Raw genomic sequence first — 22,447 nt, forward strand, 5'->3', positions numbered from 1 at the left:
TCTGTAGTACTAACACACAATACCCCTTATTTAGTTAGATGTGGGAGAGATTTACTGCAAAAGTCATTCAGGCTTACCAGTGAGTTCAGTTGCCATTTTTGTTCATCCTTTTCACTTTTACTAATAAAATTCAGGCTTCGGAGTGAGAGAGTGCTCTGTGTGTTACCTGTAGCGATCAGTTACATGATATGTCAGGAAACCAGCGCACACAGCGGCTGTACACGGGGGCTTGCAAAGTAAGTAATTTAGGGTTACTCGCTGAGGGTCAGGAAATGCACTACAGTACCGGGTATTAGAACATTCAACGTTGGTGACCAACTCTAGCCTCACCCCTAAATCTCTTTAAATGATTTAAAGGTAATTTAAACTCTTCGTTTAACCCTAAATGTTCTGAGTCTCACCGACTCCCCAGACCTAACCTTACCGTAACTCTAACAGGTTAATTCACTAGTGAGAAAGCAAAGTGAATTTCAAATTTAAGGTCAAAATAGTCAAACTGGAAAAATTCTCTAAGTCCGCTGTGCTTTCAGTTCGGCTACTCTGGCCTTTGTAATTCCAAACGTTACCAGTGTCTCTGAGCTGCTTCTCCTCGCACTAGGACGCCATCCCACCGCTGCCACCAATGTAACGGACCGTTTCAGCATAAAAGGGAATAAAATCCGTTTAGGCGATAATCCCCTTTTCTAGAGACAGGCACAGCTACTGCAGAACACCAAACTCCCGATCTGGATACGAAATAACACTCCGAACTGGAACAGCACTCAATAAATCCTTCCCCCCAATAATGAGACGACACATCACTTTGAGGGTAAAACAGGAACTCTCTGCTGGCTCATCCAGCCTGGCTTTTATTACACTAATCCACATACAGGCCACACCCAGGGGGAGGCATAAAATAACCAATCACATACATGGTTCAGCCCACACATCCCCTCCCCTCAGATAACATTAAACTCAATTATCCGGTACACTTTTTCAGCCCAGTTCTGGATGTACCCCAAAACCCGGGGGTACACCTTTAAATCCAGCATCGCTGGATAGCCCTTATTCAGGGGGACAACATATCCAAAATTCAAGTCATTCGGATGAATGGTTCGGGAGATATGGGGTTCCAAAGATTTGACCGACCGCATGGGTAAAGTATCCGAAAACAGTTCCATGCATTTTGGCCCTGCGGTCGGTCACAAACAAGGGAATGAAAACAGACGAATTGCCTGTGTTATAGAGCCTGGAGAGGGTTTGAATGAATTCCCTTGTTTGTGGGGTTCTTTCTACCGAACGGTGGGTCATTCGGTAGTTTCCATACGAATTTCTGGAAGTATGGAGGTCTCAGCGGTGTTTGCCTAGTCAAGTGTCCGATTTTAGTTCCAGACACTCGACGGCAAAACACCGCTGTTCGGTAGTTTAAGATGGCCGCCGCCACGTGTTTGTTTCCCGAATGGCGGCCACCCAGAGGACAAAGAATACATTACACTGATTGCCAATTACCCGTTTGCAACATTGTTGCAAACTGTAATTGGAGGCACACTTATTCCTGGGTGGTCTGGTTGTTCGGTAGTTTCACTCAATATAATAAATGGAGTGATTCTACCGAACAATCAGATGAATGCTGCATACATATCCCAGGTTAAACTCAACACATAAATACATATGTAATATTAAAGGCAGTATACTGGAATATGCTCCACAGTCTTAAAGGGACAGTAGTCCCAAAAGTCCCAATATGTCCATCGCTGATTTTAAAGGGCCAGTAGCAGCAATATAAAGTACAATATGCCCCAAATAACCCAGGGGCCATAGTCAGCAGGTAGGAGGCTAGCAAACAGGCTTCTCCAGGGCCCAGTGGCGAGGTTGGTTTCGCCACATTTCTCCCCTTTTCCAAACAGACTAACAGGGTACCTGACCTCTTGCCGGTCAGTGCCCTTGTTAGTCCAGCAGCCCACCCACAAAACAGAAACAGCAGTACAGCCCACCCACAATAAATGGTTACTACACCTGAGTAAGAGAAAAACTTGTCCAGGTCCAGGTGCCTCACCATGGCTGTGTGGGGGACTGGTAGGCTGTTTTGGTGGGTTGCTGAGTGGGCAGAGCCCAGCGGTACTCTGCCCTGGTGCCAGCACTACCCCGGGAGTAGTCTGGTTGGAGCCTTGCTGGAGACCGACTGTCTCCCCTTTGGATACATAGCTCCGCTGTTGGAGGGGGAGACCGACTGTCTCCCCTTTGGCTAAGCAGCCTTGTTGCTGGGGGACAGGACTGACTGTCCTTACACCCTGTGCTGTAGGTGCAGAGACCACGGTCCCATCTGCACAGTTGTGGGGCTTACAGTCTCCCCCTGGTACATTAAGCTGCCGCTGGGGAGAGGTGGTAACCAGCTCCTCTCCCATTAGAACACTCTGCCCATTGATGATCCGCCACTGGGGAGAGGTGGTAACAATCTCCTCTCCCATTAGAACACTCTGCCCATTGATGATCTGCCGCTGGGGAGAGGTGGTAACAATCTCCTCTCCCATGCCTACTTTCAGTCTTTGTGGAGGGAGACCGACTGTCTCTCCTCCCAATTCAGTGTCCTGCTGCTGGGGAATAGAGACTGGGCTCTCTATTCCCAAAAAATCACGCTGCTGCTTGGGGGTAGGACCAACTACCTCTGCCCCCTGTAACTCAGCCTTCCGCTGGGGAGGGAGGACGCTGCTCTCCTCTCCCTGCACTTCACACTGCCTTCCCGGCATATCACTCTGCTGCTGGGGGGTAGGACCAACTACCTCTGCCCCCTGTAACTCAGCGTGCCGCTGGGGAATGGAGACTGGGCTCCCAATTCCCTGCAATTCACACTGCCGCTGGGGAATGGAGACTGGGCTCCCAATTCCCAACAAATCACACTGCCGCTGGGGAGGGAGGACGGCCCCTTCAGCTCCCTGTAACTTGGGCGCAGAGACCACGGTCCCATCTGCGCTGGTGTGGGGCTTACTGTCTCCCCTTGGTGCGCTAAGCTGCCGCTGGGGAGAGGGGGTAACAAACTCCTCTCCCTTACACACTTTCAGCAGCTGGGGAGCAGGGCTGACCCTCTGTACTCCCTGTAGGCAGGGCGCAGAGACCACGGTCCCATCTGCGCTGGTGAGGGGTTTACTGTCTCCCCTTGGTGGGTTAGGCTGCCGCTGGAGAGAGGGTGTAACAAGCTCCTCTCTCTGAACTGTAACCTGCCGCTGGGGATCTGGGCCGACTGCCCAGCATCCCTGTAGGGCCAGTAGAGAGACCTCGATCCCATCTCCACCTGCCATCTGTGGGTCTCTCCAGGACCAGTCTATGAGGTCTGGTTCTGCTTGTCGGGTAGGTTGGAGCTGCACGAAGCTGAGCAGGTGTTGGTAGTCCTGCTCCAGCTCCCACTCCCTTGTTACCAGGTGGGTCATGTCTTTGCTCACCTCGCATTCGTCAGCCCAGACATACATGCCCATCCGGTAGTCGTAGATGTCCCAAAACCTAGACCCCTCCGTGCTGCCAAGATCAATGTCGTCCTCCAAGGCATCCCATAATAAACCCGGGCCATCATAATCATCCCCCTCCGGTAAGTCGTGCTCGGCCGTCCAGGGGGTAAGTCGAATGGTATGCCACCAGAGGGCCTGGTATGCGTTGTCTAGCCAGATCTCTCGCCATACCAGGGTCTCTAGTCTTGTCACCCACTCATCCAGGGGCTGCTCTCCCAATAGATACATGCGCATCGCCACACGCTTCTGTAGCCGCTGCTCATCACTGGGGAGACTCTCACCTCGCCGCCACTGGGCGTCTTCCAGGGCATCATACCAGACTTCCTTTCTGTCTGCATCCCTGTAGTCCGCGGCCGCCTCCTCCTCCTCATCATGGAACGCTGTCCAAAAACTAGCTGATTCCATCCTGCTGTAGCCAGGGGCGCTGTACGGATACTAGCGTTGCCCTCAATTTGTAATTCCAAACGTTACCAGTGTCTCTGAGCTGCTTCTCCTCGCACTAGGACGCCATCCCACCGCTGCCACCAATGTAACGGATCACCTGGCACCCCGACTGAGTACCTCCGTTAATGGATGCTCCTAGTGCTTCCTGAGGACTCCAAGCACTCTGGCAGACACCACAATCACCGAATCCGAGAAACCTTTTAAATTCTCCCAAGCATATGAATGCTGTAGACCATTGAATAGGAACCATACGAATAGGCTTGTACTCCTAGCAGTCAACTGGAACAGCACTCAATAAATCCTTCCCCCCAATAATGAGACGACACATCACTTTGAGGGTAAAACAGGAACTCTCTGCTGGCTCATCCAGCCTGGCTTTTATTACACTAATCCACATACAGGCCACACCCAGGGGGAGGCATAAAATAACCAATCACATACATGGTTCAGCCCACACATCCCCTCCCCTCAGATAACATTAAACTCAATTATCCGGTACACTTTTTCAGCCCAGTTCTGGATGTACCCCAAAACCCGGGGGTACACCTTTAAATCCAGCATCGCTGGATAGCCCTTATTCAGGGGGACAACATATCCAAAATTCAAGTCATTCGGATGAATGGTTCGGGAGATATGGGGTTCCAAAGATTTGACCGACCGCATGGGTAAAGTATCCGAAAACAGTTCCATGCATTTTGGCCCTGCGGTCGGTCACAAACAAGGGAATGAAAACAGACGAATTGCCTGTGTTATAGAGCCTGGAGAGGGTTTGAATGAATTCCCTTGTTTGTGGGGTTCTTTCTACCGAACGGTGGGTCATTCGGTAGTTTCCATACGAATTTCTGGAAGTATGGAGGTCTCAGCGGTGTTTGCCTAGTCAAGTGTCCGATTTTAGTTCCAGACACTCGACGGCAAAACACCGCTGTTCGGTAGTTTAAGATGGCCGCCGCCACGTGTTTGTTTCCCGAATGGCGGCCACCCAGAGGACAAAGAATACATTACACTGATTGCCAATTACCCGTTTGCAACATTGTTGCAAACTGTAATTGGAGGCACACTTATTCCTGGGTGGTCTGGTTGTTCGGTAGTTTCACTCAATATAATAAATGGAGTGATTCTACCGAACAATCAGATGAATGCTGCATACATATCCCAGGTTAAACTCAACACATAAATACATATGTAATATTAAAGGCAGTATACTGGAATATGCTCCACAGTCTTAAAGGGACAGTAGTCCCAAAAGTCCCAATATGTCCATCGCTGATTTTAAAGGGCCAGTAGCAGCAATATAAAGTACAATATGCCCCAAATAACCCAGGGGCCATAGTCAGCAGGTAGGAGGCTAGCAAACAGGCTTCTCCAGGGCCCAGTGGCGAGGTTGGTTTCGCCACAGTCATATTCTCTCTGAATTCTCCTTGAATTAGCACTTCAGTAAATAACCCTGTAAATGTAGTGCACTCCATCACAAGAGCCCTGGCGTTGTTTACCTCGAGGGTTTCACCTAACATTCCTCTTCAGCCATCCGACCTCTAGAGGTAACCCTGTGAGTACTAAAAAAAACAAAAGATTTGTGCCATTAAACTATTAAGGATTTAATGCAGCTTTACAGGATACTCATTCCAAGGAGCAAAACATCTCTAATTTCTACACAGTGCGATTGTCTCTCAGATTAGTCCAGACTCAGGCTGCCCTCTCCTTGTCATTGGACTAAACTCCTGCAACTCTCAGCCAGCAAAAGGCAACGATTGACAACAGCTGGTGGGCTGCAGTTGTACACCCAGGATTTAGGAAAGGGGCGTTTTACACATGTCAGGAATGAGATCTATATTCCCACATTTAATGCACACCCAGGGTGGGTTAGTGAATATCCGACATTGCAAAACCATCCTGCTATGTGTTGTGATTTCTGCGTGCCTGTAAAGCATAAGGCAGTATATGTACAATAAACGTAATATTTGGAGGTGAATCTGAAAGAAAAGTACATTTTATATAAATATGTATGTATTTAAATATAACTTTATAGCGTATATATATCGATGACGCACATTGTTTGTGTATCCCAGTGTGAGCTCGCTAGGCGCACCTCCAGTGGTGTGACTGTGCATTAGGCATGCTTAATGCGATGCCGGCTTTGGCTAGAGGCAATATCTGTGTGGCTGTACTTCAGATGCTTGCATTAAGATGTACTGAGTTTTATGTTTGTACATCACTGTGTAACCAGACTCAAATGGTTCTCAGACCCAAAAATATGCCATTTCAACTACAAGAGTCTTGGTTATATATATATATATATACACAACTAAGACTCTTGTAGTTCTATATCCTGGGTTGTACTCGTCAGGATTGGCCGTTCCCTCTGCATAGAGAAGCGGCAATGCATAAGTGGCCTAAATAGGCTATCCTGCACGCAGCATTTTTCCTCTTGGACCAAGTTGGTGGCTGTGGCCGTTGTGGAGCTAAGTTTTAGGTTTAAAAACCAAAAAGGGTATGTATAAAGCATAACTGAAATCTAGTTCTTTAAGCTGAGGAGTCTCTGAGGAATCCAGAGGAACATTCCGACAGATTGCTCCATTGTAGAACCTTGCCCCAGAATTGCTCATTACAGGTCCCCAATTCCCATAATCTGGCCTTGCATATGTATGTGTGACTGTCAGCATAAAGCATGTCTCACTGTATTACAGTAGTCAAGGTTATGTCACAGCCATTAGCAGAATGAATAAGTATATCCAGCATGTGTTACAGTAACTGAATAATGAGTGTGATTGATTAGTTCATTGTAAAAAGACATATGTGAGACTTTCCCAAATCCCAACTACCCGAAAGAGACTCCTGTAATTTACAGGGGTGATATTGTGTGGAATGTTTTGGAAGATGATTTTGTACAGTTTATCGTTGTGTATTGTGTGGATTCTACTTGCTTAGCTGTTTGTCATCCTGCCCAAGTGACAAGTTCCTGTAGCTGTTTGCGAACAGAAATTGCATTCAGATTGTTATTGAATATTGGTAATTGTGTGACGGAGAGGCTGGGAAATGGTTAATCTCTGCCTGATTTCCCACATTGCATCCTATATAAAAGCCGCCTCACGTCTGGCAGCCTCGTCTCCCCATGATTACAGCTAATTACATCGACCGGACACCTCCTCGCCCCCGCCATGCAGCTTTAATTGACCGTTATTCATCTGCAGGCTGTCCGGGTGGCAGAGCACTTGGCAGCCCAGCGACAGAGGCCTCGGCTAATTGTCGGGCCTGGGGGATTAGGCCAGGTGATTACACACTTCACGGTGTAATTACATAAGCATCGCTTGGCTGCTGCCCCGGCTCCGAGCCGAAGGTCACTTTCTGCGTTACCTGAGATTAATTGGAGCTGCCAGAGGAGTGCGAGGAGCTGGCGGAGCGCTGATACGATTAGCAGGACGTCTTTGCAGCGAGGAATCGATGGTCGCTCTTCCTAGACACCACGAGCTGGGCAATTAGTTTAGTGCTGTGTGAGGAGAGAAAGAGGAATGGAGGAGGGGAGTAAAGCGGGAAATAGGGGATTGTAGTGTTTGTACCTTTGGTGTAAAACTGAAAAAGACAAAAAAAAAATATTCAAAATTGAGTATGTGTTATTTTTGTAAAAAAGGAGGCACCGAAAGGTGCTGGGTTCCCAACAAGGGGAGTGGAGTGTGTTCTACAGAACTCAAAAGGGGGTAACCCTTGTATTTATACAAAGATAGAGAAATACATTACAGAACCAACTATAGAGGTCTGGGTATAATACATTTTCTGCTTTGTATTTTTGGGGAATGTTTAACCCCTCCGCTACCTTTATTTGTCGAAATCAGCCCTGTGTGGTTCTCATTTTATATTCTCTGTTTGCGTAGTTATTAGTTGGTCCGTTTGCAGGCACTGCTTCTAAGCTTTGTCCAGTAAGAAGGATGGCATCCCCACCTGTATTTAGGTAGAGGGGGCACCTAGATGCTTCCTGCTTGCTTTCTAATGGTGCTTGTAAGAAACATGGATTGATCCAAGTGATTACGAATCTCCCTTCTCTCTTTGCAATTAATTCTACATCTTACAGACCATACAGGAAACTGATGTTAAAAATGGTATTATACAGATGTTGGGTGTGTTTTAAAAAAGGAATAATATGTAAATTGAAGGAATGTGGAATGATTGAATGCATTGTAGGGATTAATTATCAATGATCAGCAGTTGACACTTCTAGTAATGCCAAGGGACACTGAGCAGGAAAGATGTGTTTTGGGAAACCGCCTGGCCATGAGGTTGATCACCTTTATATTAATATCCTCCATAATAGACAGTTGTACGATTTACCTTATTTACATGGTCCTCTTATCTGCAATTCTTGAAAACATCACAGGACAATAAATCAAAAGTCATGGCATTTCTCATTTGGTTCCACCCTACTTTTGAGAGGTTAATGTTAATGAAGGTGCGTTGGTAAGAGGCTCATCCATCTCTGGCACTGCAGAGCCGTGCATATTTTATTGCCTTCACACTTTGCCCGTGTGGTTTCATTGCCATGCAATTCCTCGTCTTGTTCCATAGTGACTTGTGGGAGTGGTACCCAGATGTTGGCCTAAGCAGCCCAGCTGTAGGGAAATGATTGCCTACTGATGTATAGCTAATGTGTGAGCAATGCGGACACATCATCTATCTTTAAAACACCTGAATGCTATGAATTGTGGAACTTGATGTATCTCTGTATCACACGGAATATTGAGATAAGAGTCTTCCTCGGAATTCTCGTCTCATAGTTCTGAGCCAACTGTAATCTTGTGTGAATCCAAAGTAATACTTTTAAATAGATTAAACATAATACACCCAAGTTTTTCATTTTCTTCTAAAAAGCCCCGTGTTTCTCCGCAGACACAATTAATACTATTATTAGATCCCTTTATAGTTAATATGCATGTCACTGTCAAACTTAATGGAACATTGCATATTATTTTCTATAATCTTCGTGTTGGCAGTTCCAATGGTTTATTCCATAACGAACTCTTAATTCTCAATCCCATTGTGCAAGTGTTGTTGTTGCCTGGCAATACTTGGAATTCATATGATCTCAGTATGAAATCAATTAGAACATTTACTTAATTTGGGATTTCATTTGCAATAAAATGTTAAAATGCTATTTGCCGCACACAAATATGGGGGTCTGGCCTGCATGATCTTCTATCACTCTCTGCAAGAAACTTGGAGGACAATGATATGTAGGCAATCGACCAAAATATTTCATTCTTCAGTTTAAATGTTGATGTTCTCTCACGTGAATGGAATTAAATGCAATTGTTTGTAATGGGAGGACTTAACATATATTAGGAACAGCAACTGATCTATATTACCTTTCTTCCTAGGGAGCTGTCTCATCCACCTCCATTATTGTCACCGCAGAACGCACCTCATATTGCTTTGGGACCACACCTACGACCTCCTTTTCTTGGGGTGCCGTCAGCTTTGTGTCAAAATCCAGGTATGTACAGGAACTAAGTTACTAAACTACGTTTATATCTGTAACTGTGGATATACCTCTTAACCCGTAATTCATAAATATGTCGGTTAGACTTACATAGTCTACAAGTATTTCAAATGTTTTGCTGTAAGTTAACACCAACCAACCTTTAGTGCACAGCTTACTTATACTTCCAACACGACAACTGTTTTAAACAAAAATAACATATAAGTACAAGTTAGTATGAGTTATACTAATCTAATTACTTTGTCAAATGCGTCACCTATGTATCAACACAAATAAAAAATCATACCGTTTACTTCTATTTTATATCTACATACGGCTTATTTTACACAATTCTACTAAATGGTCTAGTTAAGAAACAATTGTGTGTGTGTGTGTATATATATATATATATATATATATATATCATAATGGAATGACCAATTTCTCCTTCATTTTGAGATACTGACCTCAATGTTCCATGTTATCTTTTCCATCCAGGTTACGGGTTCTTGCAACCTGCACAAGCAGAAATGTTTGCACGGCAGCAGGAAATGTTGCGAAAACAAAACTTGGCCAGGTAAATGTCCCTTTTAATCACCCTCGCCCTGATCTGCTATGGGTTAAAGTGTTCTTTGCTGTGTAACCATCACTATTCCTTGCTGTAAATCCAACTGATCCTCAACCTGTGATACGTGCATCTATGAAGATACCCTGAAATAACTGTGGGATTCTTCAGTATGAAATACATTTATTCATTCAAAACACACGTTATTCAAAATAAGATTCACAAGAGTTATTCACTAAAGTGTGAATTGTTGGGATTATAAGTGAATTTAAAAATTAAGGCCGCAATAATCAGATCTGAAAAAAAAGTTATAATTTTGTCTATTTTGTATACAAATTTGAAATTCACTTTAAATTTACTATGAATTCCTGACCATTCACACTTGAAGTAAATAACCCTGCAAGAAACGCATTCTTAAAGAAAAGGCAGAGCTAAAAGCATGACCTTGCCCACCACGTGAGAAATCATTTGTCCAGCTCTACTATTAGATTGCTTTTTTCTGTCACTCGGTCACAATATAAAAGTACTCTTCTGATTTGAACCAAAAACTTTTTTCAGATGCCTTTGTCAGATAGATTTCTCCCATGTGACGTGTTTGTGATACTGTTAGTTTGTATAGGATATTTTCAGAATTGTAACATTATTACAGCCAGAGAACACTTCGTTCCATTTAAAAAATGTTGATATATTTTGTGCATTGTTTAACACGTACTCTATTTTCTTGCCTTTCCCCCTTTAATTCCCCCTTTCATTTTAACCTCCAATCCAACTGCCTCTCCATCCTGCGAACCTTTATTTCTATAAAGACTTGAGATGTCTGCAGAAATTATTCGTCAAAAAGAACTGGAGAATTTGCACAGACAGCGACTTTTGGCAAGTGACGCACTGAACCTTCATCCTGGTTTACCCCCTGATCACCCTGCCCTCCGGAATATGCACGAACTTCCTGAGGGTCACCCTTTACGAGAAGAGCTGTCCCGCAGAAATGCCATGCTTGTTCTCCGACACAACAACACCCCTCTACTGTCCCTCAACCACCAAGGTGTTCCTGGTGTGCCTCCTCCTAAGGAATCTAGTAGTGCAAGGAGAGCAAGTCGAAAGGCTGCTAACCACCGGGCCGAGTCACAGGGAAACCATGAAGCCAAGGAACTGTTGGATCAGCGCATGCGAGAGGGCACATCAGAGGGCAATGATGAGGAGATGAAGGATTCAGAGAGTGAGGCAGAGGAGAAGAATGATAGTCTCAGACCTGAGCGTGGTGCCTCCTCTTCTCATGAACTTCAGGAGGGCAAAGACAACCTTAAAGGAGGGGAATCTGTAAAAGAGCAAAGTGATTCTCACACAAACCAGAGTCTACCATGCGGGCCTTCAGAGTCCCCTACGCACCTTTTGGGACCTGGAATCGGCAAAGGTGAAGGAAAATATTTGCCCTCAAGCACAATGCCTCCACCTCAGCAACTTCCTTTTGGATTTCCTTATGCTGTCAACCCTTATTTCCACTCAGGTAGGTCCCATATAGAACCATCTTACCAATTGTTGATCAATAGAAAATCTCTTGTTATCCTATGAATACTTCATAGTTGTCGAATTACTCAAATTATTCCATGTTCCTGCCTTCCATCTACCGATACAATGAGCATTTTTGGAATGTTTGTGTCTCCACTAAGTACTAAAACATCATACTCTCTGTGTGAGGATAAGTGTCTTTATTTGTACACAGACATCAATGTCATTTGGGTCCAATAAAATATTTATTGGCGAAAGATGTGCTGCATGCAGGGAAGGCGTTTTAGATGGCCTGATGACATCCAATCTCTGCCATTGCCATATTGCATTTAGGTGTTAAAGGTCACTTCCTCTATTTATGAAATCCAGAGGGAGACAGACCGTCTGGCTTAATGTGTCTTTATTGTCAGGTTTAAATATTGCTGTGAAGCGTATGTTGCAAATCTGGCTAGAAGATGCTGCATATGTTCTCCAGCGATACATGAGAAAACTGCACAGTGTTTGCACAAACCACAGACCACAATAAATTGCGAGTGGCGTTACCGTCTAATCCTGGTATACCCCCACTCCATTGCTTCTCACAAAATCCGGGATCTTTCTAGTATTAGAGAAGTAAACAGCACTGCAATATGTTAACCCACCGGTACACAAAGGCCTTGTTCACGCTGGTTAATGGGTTAACTAAAATGCAGTGTGTAATTGACAGAACAGATTTGCTTGAGGTGTGGGGACACCCCATCTTTCCACCACCCCCTCTTCTCTCGTTGTCTGTCCAGGCTCACGCTGGCTGTAATTGAGTGAGACAGCTGCACTGGGACTGGATTTAGCAGTATTGATTTTGCAATACATTAGGAGAATGGAATTCCTATCACTGCTCCAAAGGCTTCCTGTTAAAGCAACCCCCCCCATCCACCCTCACTAACCTTCATTAAACACACTGTCCGTGCTCGGCCCTATCTTAGTAAAATGAAAAAAGCCCCAAAACTGTGTTAGGACCACGTATGTCTAGTGCAAGCTATGGGGATTTAGTCACCTAATATGGGTTATTGTGCAAAATTTGAAGCCAGATGACAATTAGGCTTGCTAGGATAATGGGGGAGGAACGGTTAGTTGAGAAAATAAACTCTCAAAGCCTCTCCCGTTTACTGTGAGAGAGATTGCAGGTGTGTGTCAAGTTATGGCTACATATCCCCAATTTACCAAGGTATAGCAACTGTGGTGCAGTTGGCAACTTCTTAATATTATTTCTGTTTGAAAACAACCAATGTGAGAATCCCCCCTCACCCTCCAAAATAAAAGAAATAAAATGTGTTGTTAAGTAATACAAGGTTACTCACTAAAGTGACAATTGTCTGGAATTCAAAGTAAATTTTGAAATCGAAGGTCAATTATTTTTTTGCGCTATTTTGGACTTAAAGGGACACTATAGTCACTAGAACCACTACGCCTTAATGTAGTTGTTCTGGTGTCTGTAGCCTGTCCCGACTGCATTTTCAGTTTTTTTTCACATTGCTGCCTAGTAACACTTCTAGTGGTAGTCACTCAGACGGCCACTAGAGGTGCTTCCTAGTCCAGTACTGCAAAGTGTGCAGCACTGACGTTCAGGGTCTCCACGCTCTCCGTGGAGGCGCTAAACGTTCCCATAGAGATGCACCGATTAATTGCATTTCTACGAGGAGATGCTGATTGGCACAGTGCAGTGTTTATAATACACCTTTATTGAACATGTTTGCAGCTGTCGTATTGCTTTCAGTAGAAGGCTGTGAGAGAGCTGTACATATCGCGTTATGCAATAAATACAGTACTCGTACCGAAAGCAATGGGACAACCATAGGTCATCACTTCCGAAACACTAGATTCCGTGAATTAGAGGCAAATGGCAGACATTCGGGGATAAGTCACTTTTTGTCACCTTTAAAATAGTTTTATTGTATTCCTTTTAATTCCGCATTTCGAAAGGAGGGTTGAGACAGTCTCAGCCACAAGTGTCTCTTTTTAAAGGGGTCTATTTCATTTAACAGGAGCAGCTCATGATATGTTTTGCAGCTTTATCTTACTGATCAGATCTGGCATGTGACATAGTACTTACCGATCTGTCATTTATTGCGCTATATTTGGTACTCTAATGTTGTTCCTTTGGGTTGGTAGAAGTTTCTCCCCAACTGCGCCACATCATGCTAAAGTGTTCTAGCGGTCCCCCTACCTTGAGCTGTCTTTAGGGTAGTACTGCCTGTACCCCCTGACCAGGCTGTGATTCCTGTAATTCATTGTACCCAGCTCTCGATTTTCAGAAAATGTTCCTGTAATCCTATCAGATCATTCACTGAACAGTGAGTTGTGTTGAACTGACACCCGAGTAGGAAGATTGAGATCATAATGCTAGGGCTTGAAAAATATTCAAGGTTGTCTATATCTCCTTTGATTGGCTATTGTGGCCTTAAGTGGCCGCTCGCAGCATGCCGTGGTTTGGCGACCTTCCTAGAGTTGAGCTCCCAAGGAAACTTTAGCTAGTCTTGATTTGGAACTCTGATCCAAATCAAATCATGGATTCCAAATTCTAGAAAGGCTGCTAAAACCCCAGTTCACGTGAGCAGTGTGGCTATATAATAAATATATCTCCCACGTTCACCTATGGGACTATCTTTTTCCCCTGCATTCTCCAACACTGCATGTTTCACCTGCCTACCCAGCTGGCAAGCATGTACCCGTCTGTCTTATGTATAATTCTAAGGACGTGCCAGGATTAAAAAAAAAATGTTTTCCCCAGAACTATCATGCACAGTGTAAAGGGTTAAGGGACAGTTGTTGCTTGATGGAAGCCTGCAAATCAGTCATGGATTTAGAGACCCACAGAGCCCCATAAAGCAGAGGTCAGAACAGTGTGTGCAGCTGTGCATCCTGTCAATGTGCTGTAATACTCTCCTGACCTCTCCTCTGTGTGTCTCCATCCTAGAACAGCCTGTGAAGCCAGAAGAGGGAGGAGGGTTGTTTATCAGTGCCAGTCTTGGCCCCCATGCTGTCTGCCGCTCCATGACCGACCTTGTCTTCCCTCCAGTGTGTAAGATATGGGACTGCCAGCTCAGCTCAGCCCTTCTACACCCCCCCCCTCCCCTCCCCAATTCACCTCTGCCCACACACCCTGGGGACAGCTCAGGAAGCTGAAATCCTTTCTATCGATCCCCAGCTCTGAGTACAATTAACACAAGCTGGCATGAGCGCTCTCACCACAACCCGCTCCCCCCGACCACAGCTAGCATGACACAGGAGGGGAGGGGGCTCTGGTGTGTTCACAGCCTGGGTGCACTTTGATGTAGTATCCAGAAAACTTTTAGTATTTCAGTATCGCTTCATGCATGCTACATTGCACAAGTTAAGATGTAGCTTCACAGTGCCACATTGTATTACAATGTATACACCGCAGAGTGATAGCCCATTATATTAGGGGTTTGAGTCATTGACAGTAATTGCAGGTAGAATTGTCAATGTCCATTCAGACCTATGTCTCAGGCTGGCTGACAGCTGCCTCTTCTGTCTCCCTCCTGCCAGACATAGTGGCAACTCTTGGCTGCCAGAAGCCCGAGGAAGTGGCTAATTGGGTTGCTGTACTCCAATCTAGCCACCCACCTTCTCTGGGATTTGTAGGGCTTGGAAAGATTGCGACAAGGCCTGACCTCAGGCTGTGCATGGAATAATTGAGACAATTTTTTTTTTTTTGGGCTCCACTCCCTCCCCTTGAATCTGCACTGACCTCTCGTCTTCCGCATGGCCCAGAACACACGAATATCATTTATCTGTCGGAAGCCTTTTTTTCCTTTCATGCTGCAATTTGCACTCTTCTCCTACTATCCTAGTGTTTGCAAAGTTCAACCCAAAGCTCTCTGGGAGAGCAGAGTTTATACCCTGCATGGTGTTGACAGGTCATTAAAGATGAATGTTAGGATACAGAATATGTTTCTCTCTGCCTGCTTGTTTTCTCTATGGGATTTTAATGATTAATGTCTTCTTTTTCTCTCTTCTACCTGTCTTCTCCTCCCCACCTTTGTGTTTTGTTTTTTCTTTACACAATCTTCCTCTCTCTTTTCACCTTGCCTTCCAATTCCATTCATCCCCTGGTGTCGTCTCAATCTGCCCCTACCTTCCTTGCTCCAGGTGCCATGGGGGGGCTCTTTATGGATGGTGAGGAGAACGTGGTCCTGGAGGACCTCAGTAAATGGACAGTGGAAGACGTGTGCAGTTTTGTGGGCAGTCTATCTGGCTGTGCAGAATACACACAGGTAATTGTCTACTTTATGTCATTGCCTTTTTATCAATGTGCTCTCCATTCCCCATATCTACTGTTTATCCCTTTAAATTTCTGGGCAAGTCTTAGCATTAGTTAGCGAAGCTTCAAGTCTTCTTCCTGGCTGTGCCTCTCGTATTCCTCGTTACAGGAAGGAGCTGCAACCTGGGCCTTTATTGCTCATTAGAGGGTGCCCTAGAACATTCCCCATTCCTATCCTCTTATTTCTGCTCTCTGGTCTGAACCACAGTGGGAGAGGAGAGGCTGATGGCTGAGTTTATTTAATTTTTTTTTTCTCCTTTCCTTTTCCCCTGTGCTAATCCCCTCATGACATGCTTCATTAAAACCACCTGCACGGCCACACTTCCCCTCCCTGCAGCTGGGCCTGAGAGCAGCGAAGAATGTGTGTATGAATGTGAGCGAGAGGCTAGGAATGGAAGGACGGAAAGGAGAGACTGGTTAGGGAATGTGAGGGACAGGCTAGGTGAGAGGGATCACGAGGTCAGGAGTGGCGAGAGCATAGATGTGTGAGTGATGGATGGACAGTTAAAAGGCTTGGGGTCCTAGAACAGCATGTTCAGTAGGGGGATATACAGCAGCTGATTTCATATTTTCTTTTTTTTTTTCTTCTGGTTACGTCAAAGAGGTTTCAATTCCTAATCAGTAATTTATAATATAAATAAATTGCCGTCTTGATTTGTTGTTATGAAACCTGCATTGCGTGTTCTAAACATTTATACTTGACTTACCAAACTTAGTACCACATATATCAATAAATACATGTTGCAAATTCATTAGGAAATAGAACACAGAGCCATCCTCACTTTGAAAGGCACCTAACGTGTCTGCAAATGTTGCAGAATGCATATCAGACTTACTTGACATGCTGTCCCTTTAAATGGCAGGCAGTATATTATGCATGTGAGAGGGGTCACTGTAATTCCATCTTCAGCCATTGTTACCCAGAAACCTTAGCTGTAGTATAAGCAGAGCTCATTTCTATATGTATATTGTATTTCACGCATACGTGGCAAGTCCGTTATATAATAAAAAATAAATAAAACCTTTAACACTGGGGATAATGCCAATGCTAACGTTGTCTACAACCCATTATTGGATCTTATTTACTTCTGTGACACAATAGGATTTATTCACTAAACAGCGTATCATAGTGTTCCTAAATCTGGATTGCAGTTTAACGTTTAGGCAAAAACAACTAGCCTTGGGCTATAGTTTGGGAATGTTTCCAAATCTGATTTTTGACCAAATTTTGCAATGCCGTGTTTGGTAAATAAGCCCCATTGCAAAACCATATTGTACTCTTTGCCAAATCATCTGCAATCTTATGGTTTTATTTAACACAAGGTTCCCCCCCCCCCCCCCGCAGGTATTCCGAGAGCATGGGATTGACGGAGAGACCTTGCCTCTGCTGACCGAAGAGCACTTACTGAATAACATGGGTTTAAAACTCGGCCCAGCATTAAAGATCAGAGCACAGGTAATACTAACCTTTCAAAATCTTGTGAATCATGTGTCACACGTCAGTGATAGCTGTCCCATTTTCACCTCAACCGTGCAGATGATGGGACCTATATAACATTGGCTGCCAATCCTAAAAAATGAATGTCATTCTCTGTGGTTGGAAGGAGAGAGTAAATGTATGTATTTGTGCTAATTATCGCCGTTTTTTTTTTTCTAAAAGCAGTACACGAATAGCAAGCTGGTGATTAGCCGTGTGACACCCTGTGAGTGTAATGCGATTTTGCTTGCTCTATACTGTAACACACTTACACACTAACCCAGTGTAATAGGATTGTGCTGAGGCCTGCAGGCCTTATAATAAAGTGGTAACTGCAGTTTATAGCTTTCCCTCCAGCCCTGGCTGTTTACGACGGGTGTAATAAAAAGGTTCTTTGGCCAATTGTTCCCCGTGGATCAATTTGTTAAAAAATGTACTGCAGTTTAGCTGAGAGGGGAGGGTCGAGATTGCAGGTTGCTCTCCAAGGCCAGATTATTGGATTTTGTGTGTGCGTGTGTGTGGACGTGAGGTGGAGAAGGGACTCGAGTAGAAATCTCTGTTCAGAAATGGTTTTATGCCTTTTCATCCATGTAATATATTCCTTTACCTAATGGTGTGAATTTTATTATTTTTTTTTCTTCTTCATTTCTTAGTTGGAGAATTTGGAGGAGGGGAGGGGGGGGCAAAAGCATAAATAATTAAACTGGTTGAGGCACATGCACAACCATTGTACAATGACTAACATATTCCAGGGGACGCCAGAGCACCATAACCACTGATACTTTATGAAACTGAGAAATAAATATTTGAGCCATGTCTGTTGAATATCACCCTTGTGTGTCCTACACAGAAGCCTATAGAGCACAGTGCAGACAGGGCTACTGAACAACAGCCAGAATAAATGAATTAGGGAAGGCCCTGGGCCCTAATTATCCACATGTGCACGCTCCAGTCGCAGAGCCCATGATTTATGCCTGATGCCCATAATGTAGCCATTCTCCAATTCTTGATATGTTGAAAATGGAACTAAACTGAGTGCTTTGACACACAAAAAAAAGGCATCAGCAGCATCTCAGCTAATGTAAACATGGGCTGTCCAATGCTGAACAGCAAGAGATAGCCTGAGACGTCCTGCTCCCAGCTAACTTGCCCCCCTTAGGCAGTCATTCTATAATTTCCATTCTAAGTTGGTTGTCAAATTCAGAAGCACACTTCTGCATTGGTTGAGCCGCTGCAGGAGTGCTGTGCTTAATGTGCTGGAGAAAGCCCTGTTTTTTGTCGAAAATGTTTTGACACTACCCACAGATAAAGCACCAAGAGCCTGCACCAGAGCCACAATAAGCTGTAATGGTTTGAAACGTAGGGTTCTCCTTTAAGCAATGGCTGTAGTAGCCTTCTAAATCTGTTTAATTGCTGATGTACATGCTCTGTCCCGTACAGTGTTAATGTGCATCCCAGCCTGTAAACCCAAGGAACTCACCAGCAGCACTGGCAAACTGAAATCACTAAATAAAAATAACACACCCACTCTCAACTGGGACAGGTCCTCGCGCAGTATAACTAGGTATTTGTGAATTAATGTCTCATGTAACGTGATTGAAGCACTGTATAAAATCCAGTTTAAAAGGAATTGCATGTGAAGCATAATGAGAAGAAGAAAACCAGGTGATATCTTCCAGGGCGAATCAGAACATGGAATAGCTTTAGTCTATGGGGGTCACACTATGACTTATACAGATCATACACATGGCAGCGGTATGTCAGAACAAATTGCTGTGTTACTGTAGGAGTGGATGAATTCACCTAACCACGATAAGTATCAGGTAAATAGGCAGAACAGTAAATGCAATATTAGGAACAAGGTTTCACATCAGATGAAAATTTCAAGTGAAATGACAATTATTTCTTTACATGTAAAATATTTTGTTTTCTCTCCCTGTTTCTAGGTTGCCAAGCGTATTGGACGGGTTCTCTATATGGCGAGCTTCCCTGTGGCCTTCCCTCTTCAGCATCCTGCCTTGCGACCAGCAGACAGAGAACTGGGGGCCGGTGAGATAAGGCCTCCTTCTACAGGCAGCGCTGGTTCTCCGTACGCCAGCTCACTCCTGCCTCCTAGTCGCATTTCGCCAAAACATGAGAACGGTGGCTCATCCTACCTGACTGAATCTGCTAAATCGCTCTCTTAGCTCTGCCTATTCACATACCTGGAGTGTTTAAACGCCTCGTATCTGGAGCCGAAGCTTTGAACAGGAAGGGATCCTTTGCTTCGGGGCAGCTTTCTTCCCTTCAGCTGCTTGAAATAAAAAAAAAAAACTGATAATGAGTAATCTGCAGGGTCTTAAAAAGGGACCTAAACAGGGAGAACTTACGGACACCATAACAGGTCAAAAATGCCCCGAGGCTTCTGCAGGTGAAAGACAGATAAATATATGTATGTATATATTTTTATTTCCATTGAGACCTAGTGAAGAGAAGATCAAAAACTAAAAATGAGGGACTGCTAGGAAATCAGAAAATAATGGACATTCTAGGAGAAACATCCGAAGTTGTGGCTGTAGGATTAGAATTAAAAGGAAATCATAAACATGCTTGCCATAAATGACAACAATTTCCGTATCACTTCAAGATCAGGCTATGTATCCAGATGGAAACACGCAGGTTAAGAGTGTTGGAACCGTCGCGAGGATTCATTTCAGGAGAGAGAGCATGTTATCAAAGAACGCACAGCAACCACTTTTCAGCAAAAGCTTTTTAAGGTGTGGGTTCCCTAAGCCTATCCTTCCCTATGCATTTCCAGCAACCTTGATATTGTACCAAAGAGAAGCTGCACTGCCTGATCTCTGCAGTGGGTGCAGTACTGGAATTTAGCTCCCTCTTGGCCTGTGCTGCTCATAGGGATTTTAAAGCTTATTTGGACCTGGCATTCATGTACCTGTCGACTTCCACCCACAGCAAAATAAGGACGCTTGACATGAACATCACAGACTTATCAATGTTTTCTCATAGTCGTTGGCTGGGTATACACCTGCGGAAGAGCCGAGAGTTTGCGTTTGTGAGAGGAGGATGTTCTGGATGAGGTCATCTGCTTTGGACAATCTTTAAGCTACTCCTTGATGGAGTTTGCACCGAAGAAGTTGGTTGAGGCAAACATTAGCTATTGTGAACTCTAATCATGAGCAATGGATAGCACTGTTTAATGCCTGCTGTACTACTGTGAATGGATGGATGTGGCCCTCGCCCATGAAACTAACCCTGTGCAACAGACAGATTTGGTACTCACCCTTGTGTTTTTTTAGGGTTTCTCGTTTTGTTTACACGTTGCACGTTTCATCCCTTCTATCCATCCTCCCTCTCTCACATGTTAATTTCTTTTTTTGAAGAAAAATAAATGGAATAGATAAGCGGTACAATTAGCAATTTTTGTTAAATAAAAATAAGGAAAAGAAAAACAAAGCTCTTACCAGATCTTCAGAAAATGCTGCTCGGCAGTCAGTTAAATAAATAAAAAAAAATTATAATAAATCACATTTGTAATGTGTTCCTTGGGGGTCCGGACTGAGTGTAGTGTGTTTTACTAGGAATGGGAAAATTAGATAAAATGGTTTATATAAACATGTATTCCTGACCCTATAGTGTTAAAATCACTATCTAGCCCCCGACCCTCCTATATATAGTAATATATTTCCAATCTGCCGACGTTAGATCCATGCCCGATGAGACTTCTTGGCTGACATCATCAAGGTGGCGGGATGGGGGCGGAGCCAAACACTGGGTGGCCACCAGTCAGCATCTCCTCGTAAAGATGCATTGAATCAATGCATCTCTATAAGGAAAGTTCAGTGTCTTTATGCAGAGTGTGGAGTTGCTGAACATCAGTGCAGCACTACCCCCAGAAAGCACCTCTATTGGGCCACTGGAGGTGTCACTAGGCTGTAATATAAACCATGAATTTTCTCTGAAAAGACAGTGCTTACTGCAAAAATCCTAAAGGGAATGATTCTACTCACCAGCACAAAATACAATAAGCTGTAGTTGTTCTGGTGACTATAGTGTCCCTTTAGTGTATCTGTTATCTATTAGCTGACAGTTCTCTCCTCTTTAAATTTCTGAACCGGGAAACTTCACTCGGCACAAAAAGTATTAAACTACAAGAATGCGTTGCGACACAAAATCATCTGCAGAACAGAACGAGATCCGGAACCAATGAGTGGCGTCGCCCAGCATTTCTGAGCCAAGAAATATAAAATAAACTGACAGTTTTGCAGAGCTCTAAACGACTACATTTTGCAGTCTGCAAGCTCCGTAATAGCATTTACACTTAAACAGAGGTGGCTAATTGGAACTCAGCACCACTCGTTCACCAGTGCACCAAACTGAGAAAAAAAAAAGCAAAAAAATGTTTAATTGGTATAATTGGGTAATTGAGGCTTTTTTTGTATTTTTAGCAGGGCGTTGGAGAGTAGAGTGCTATTATGCTACGTAATTATGTTTTTCTTTGCCTGTTAACTTTTAGAAAAACAATTATTGAAATCTCAGCTTTTTCTATGTGATAGACCGTTCTCTAGCAATATAATCTTGAGAATGATGAACTTGTCTGGTTAAAGAAGGTACTTTTCTTTTACACTGCACGCAGAGTCTTACAGCAAAGTCATGCCCAGAAAATGCTTTTTGTTTCCCTGTCAGCTTGCTGGAAACAGTCAAACACTCTCTTCCCTCTGATATGGTACCAGCTTATTCATAGACTTTAACAGATTTGATATTTTATTCATAATACGGTGCTACATGAGATGAAATATACTGTGACTGCTGTATAGGGCTTTAATCTTTCCTGAGTCTCCCAGATAAACACATGAAGGGCTTATTTAGTGACATGCCATGAACAACCTACTCTTAAAGGAACTAACCAGAACATTTTTACCACCTGTGTTTTGTTTTCATTAGTCCATTGAAGTCATAAAATACCATGACTGTGTGTTTGCTCAGTCATTCCATCCAAAATGGCACACACGTTTTACAGGGTTTACCTGTGCCAGGACAGCTTGGCACATGATGTAAATAAATATATATATATATCCCCCTGGCCCGGGACTTGGGAGTGGTGGATGGACAAACCAATCTCATGGATTGGGAGACTACATAACGTAACAATGAACGTACTGCCTTGGCTCCTCTTCCAGTCAATACTGGTAAA

The 22,447-nt window shown here is 44.0% G+C and overlaps 1 protein-coding gene across 6 annotated transcripts in view; it reads left to right on the forward strand.

Moving 5' to 3' along the window:
• SAMD11 (sterile alpha motif domain containing 11) overlaps positions 1–20,743 on the forward strand; it is a 159,137-nt gene extending 138,394 nt beyond the window's left edge. For all 6 annotated transcript variants that reach the window (XM_063436917.1, XM_063436913.1, XM_063436914.1 and 3 more), the window contains exons 9-14: positions 9,287–9,402; positions 9,886–9,964; positions 10,759–11,456; positions 15,608–15,732; positions 17,125–17,235; positions 19,203–20,743. In XM_063436917.1, coding sequence (XP_063292987.1) covers positions 9,287–9,402; positions 9,886–9,964; positions 10,759–11,456; positions 15,608–15,732; positions 17,125–17,235; positions 19,203–19,442 — 1,369 coding nt within the window. In that variant the 3' untranslated portion in view covers positions 19,443–20,743. The remainder of the gene's footprint in view (positions 1–9,286; positions 9,403–9,885; positions 9,965–10,758; positions 11,457–15,607; positions 15,733–17,124; positions 17,236–19,202) is intronic.
• Positions 20,744–22,447: the final 1,704 nt, after the last annotated feature.

This window comes from Pelobates fuscus, chromosome 11, assembly GCF_036172605.1.
Source record: "Pelobates fuscus isolate aPelFus1 chromosome 11, aPelFus1.pri, whole genome shotgun sequence".
In the NCBI taxonomy this organism is placed as follows: Eukaryota; Metazoa; Chordata; class Amphibia; order Anura; family Pelobatidae; genus Pelobates; species Pelobates fuscus.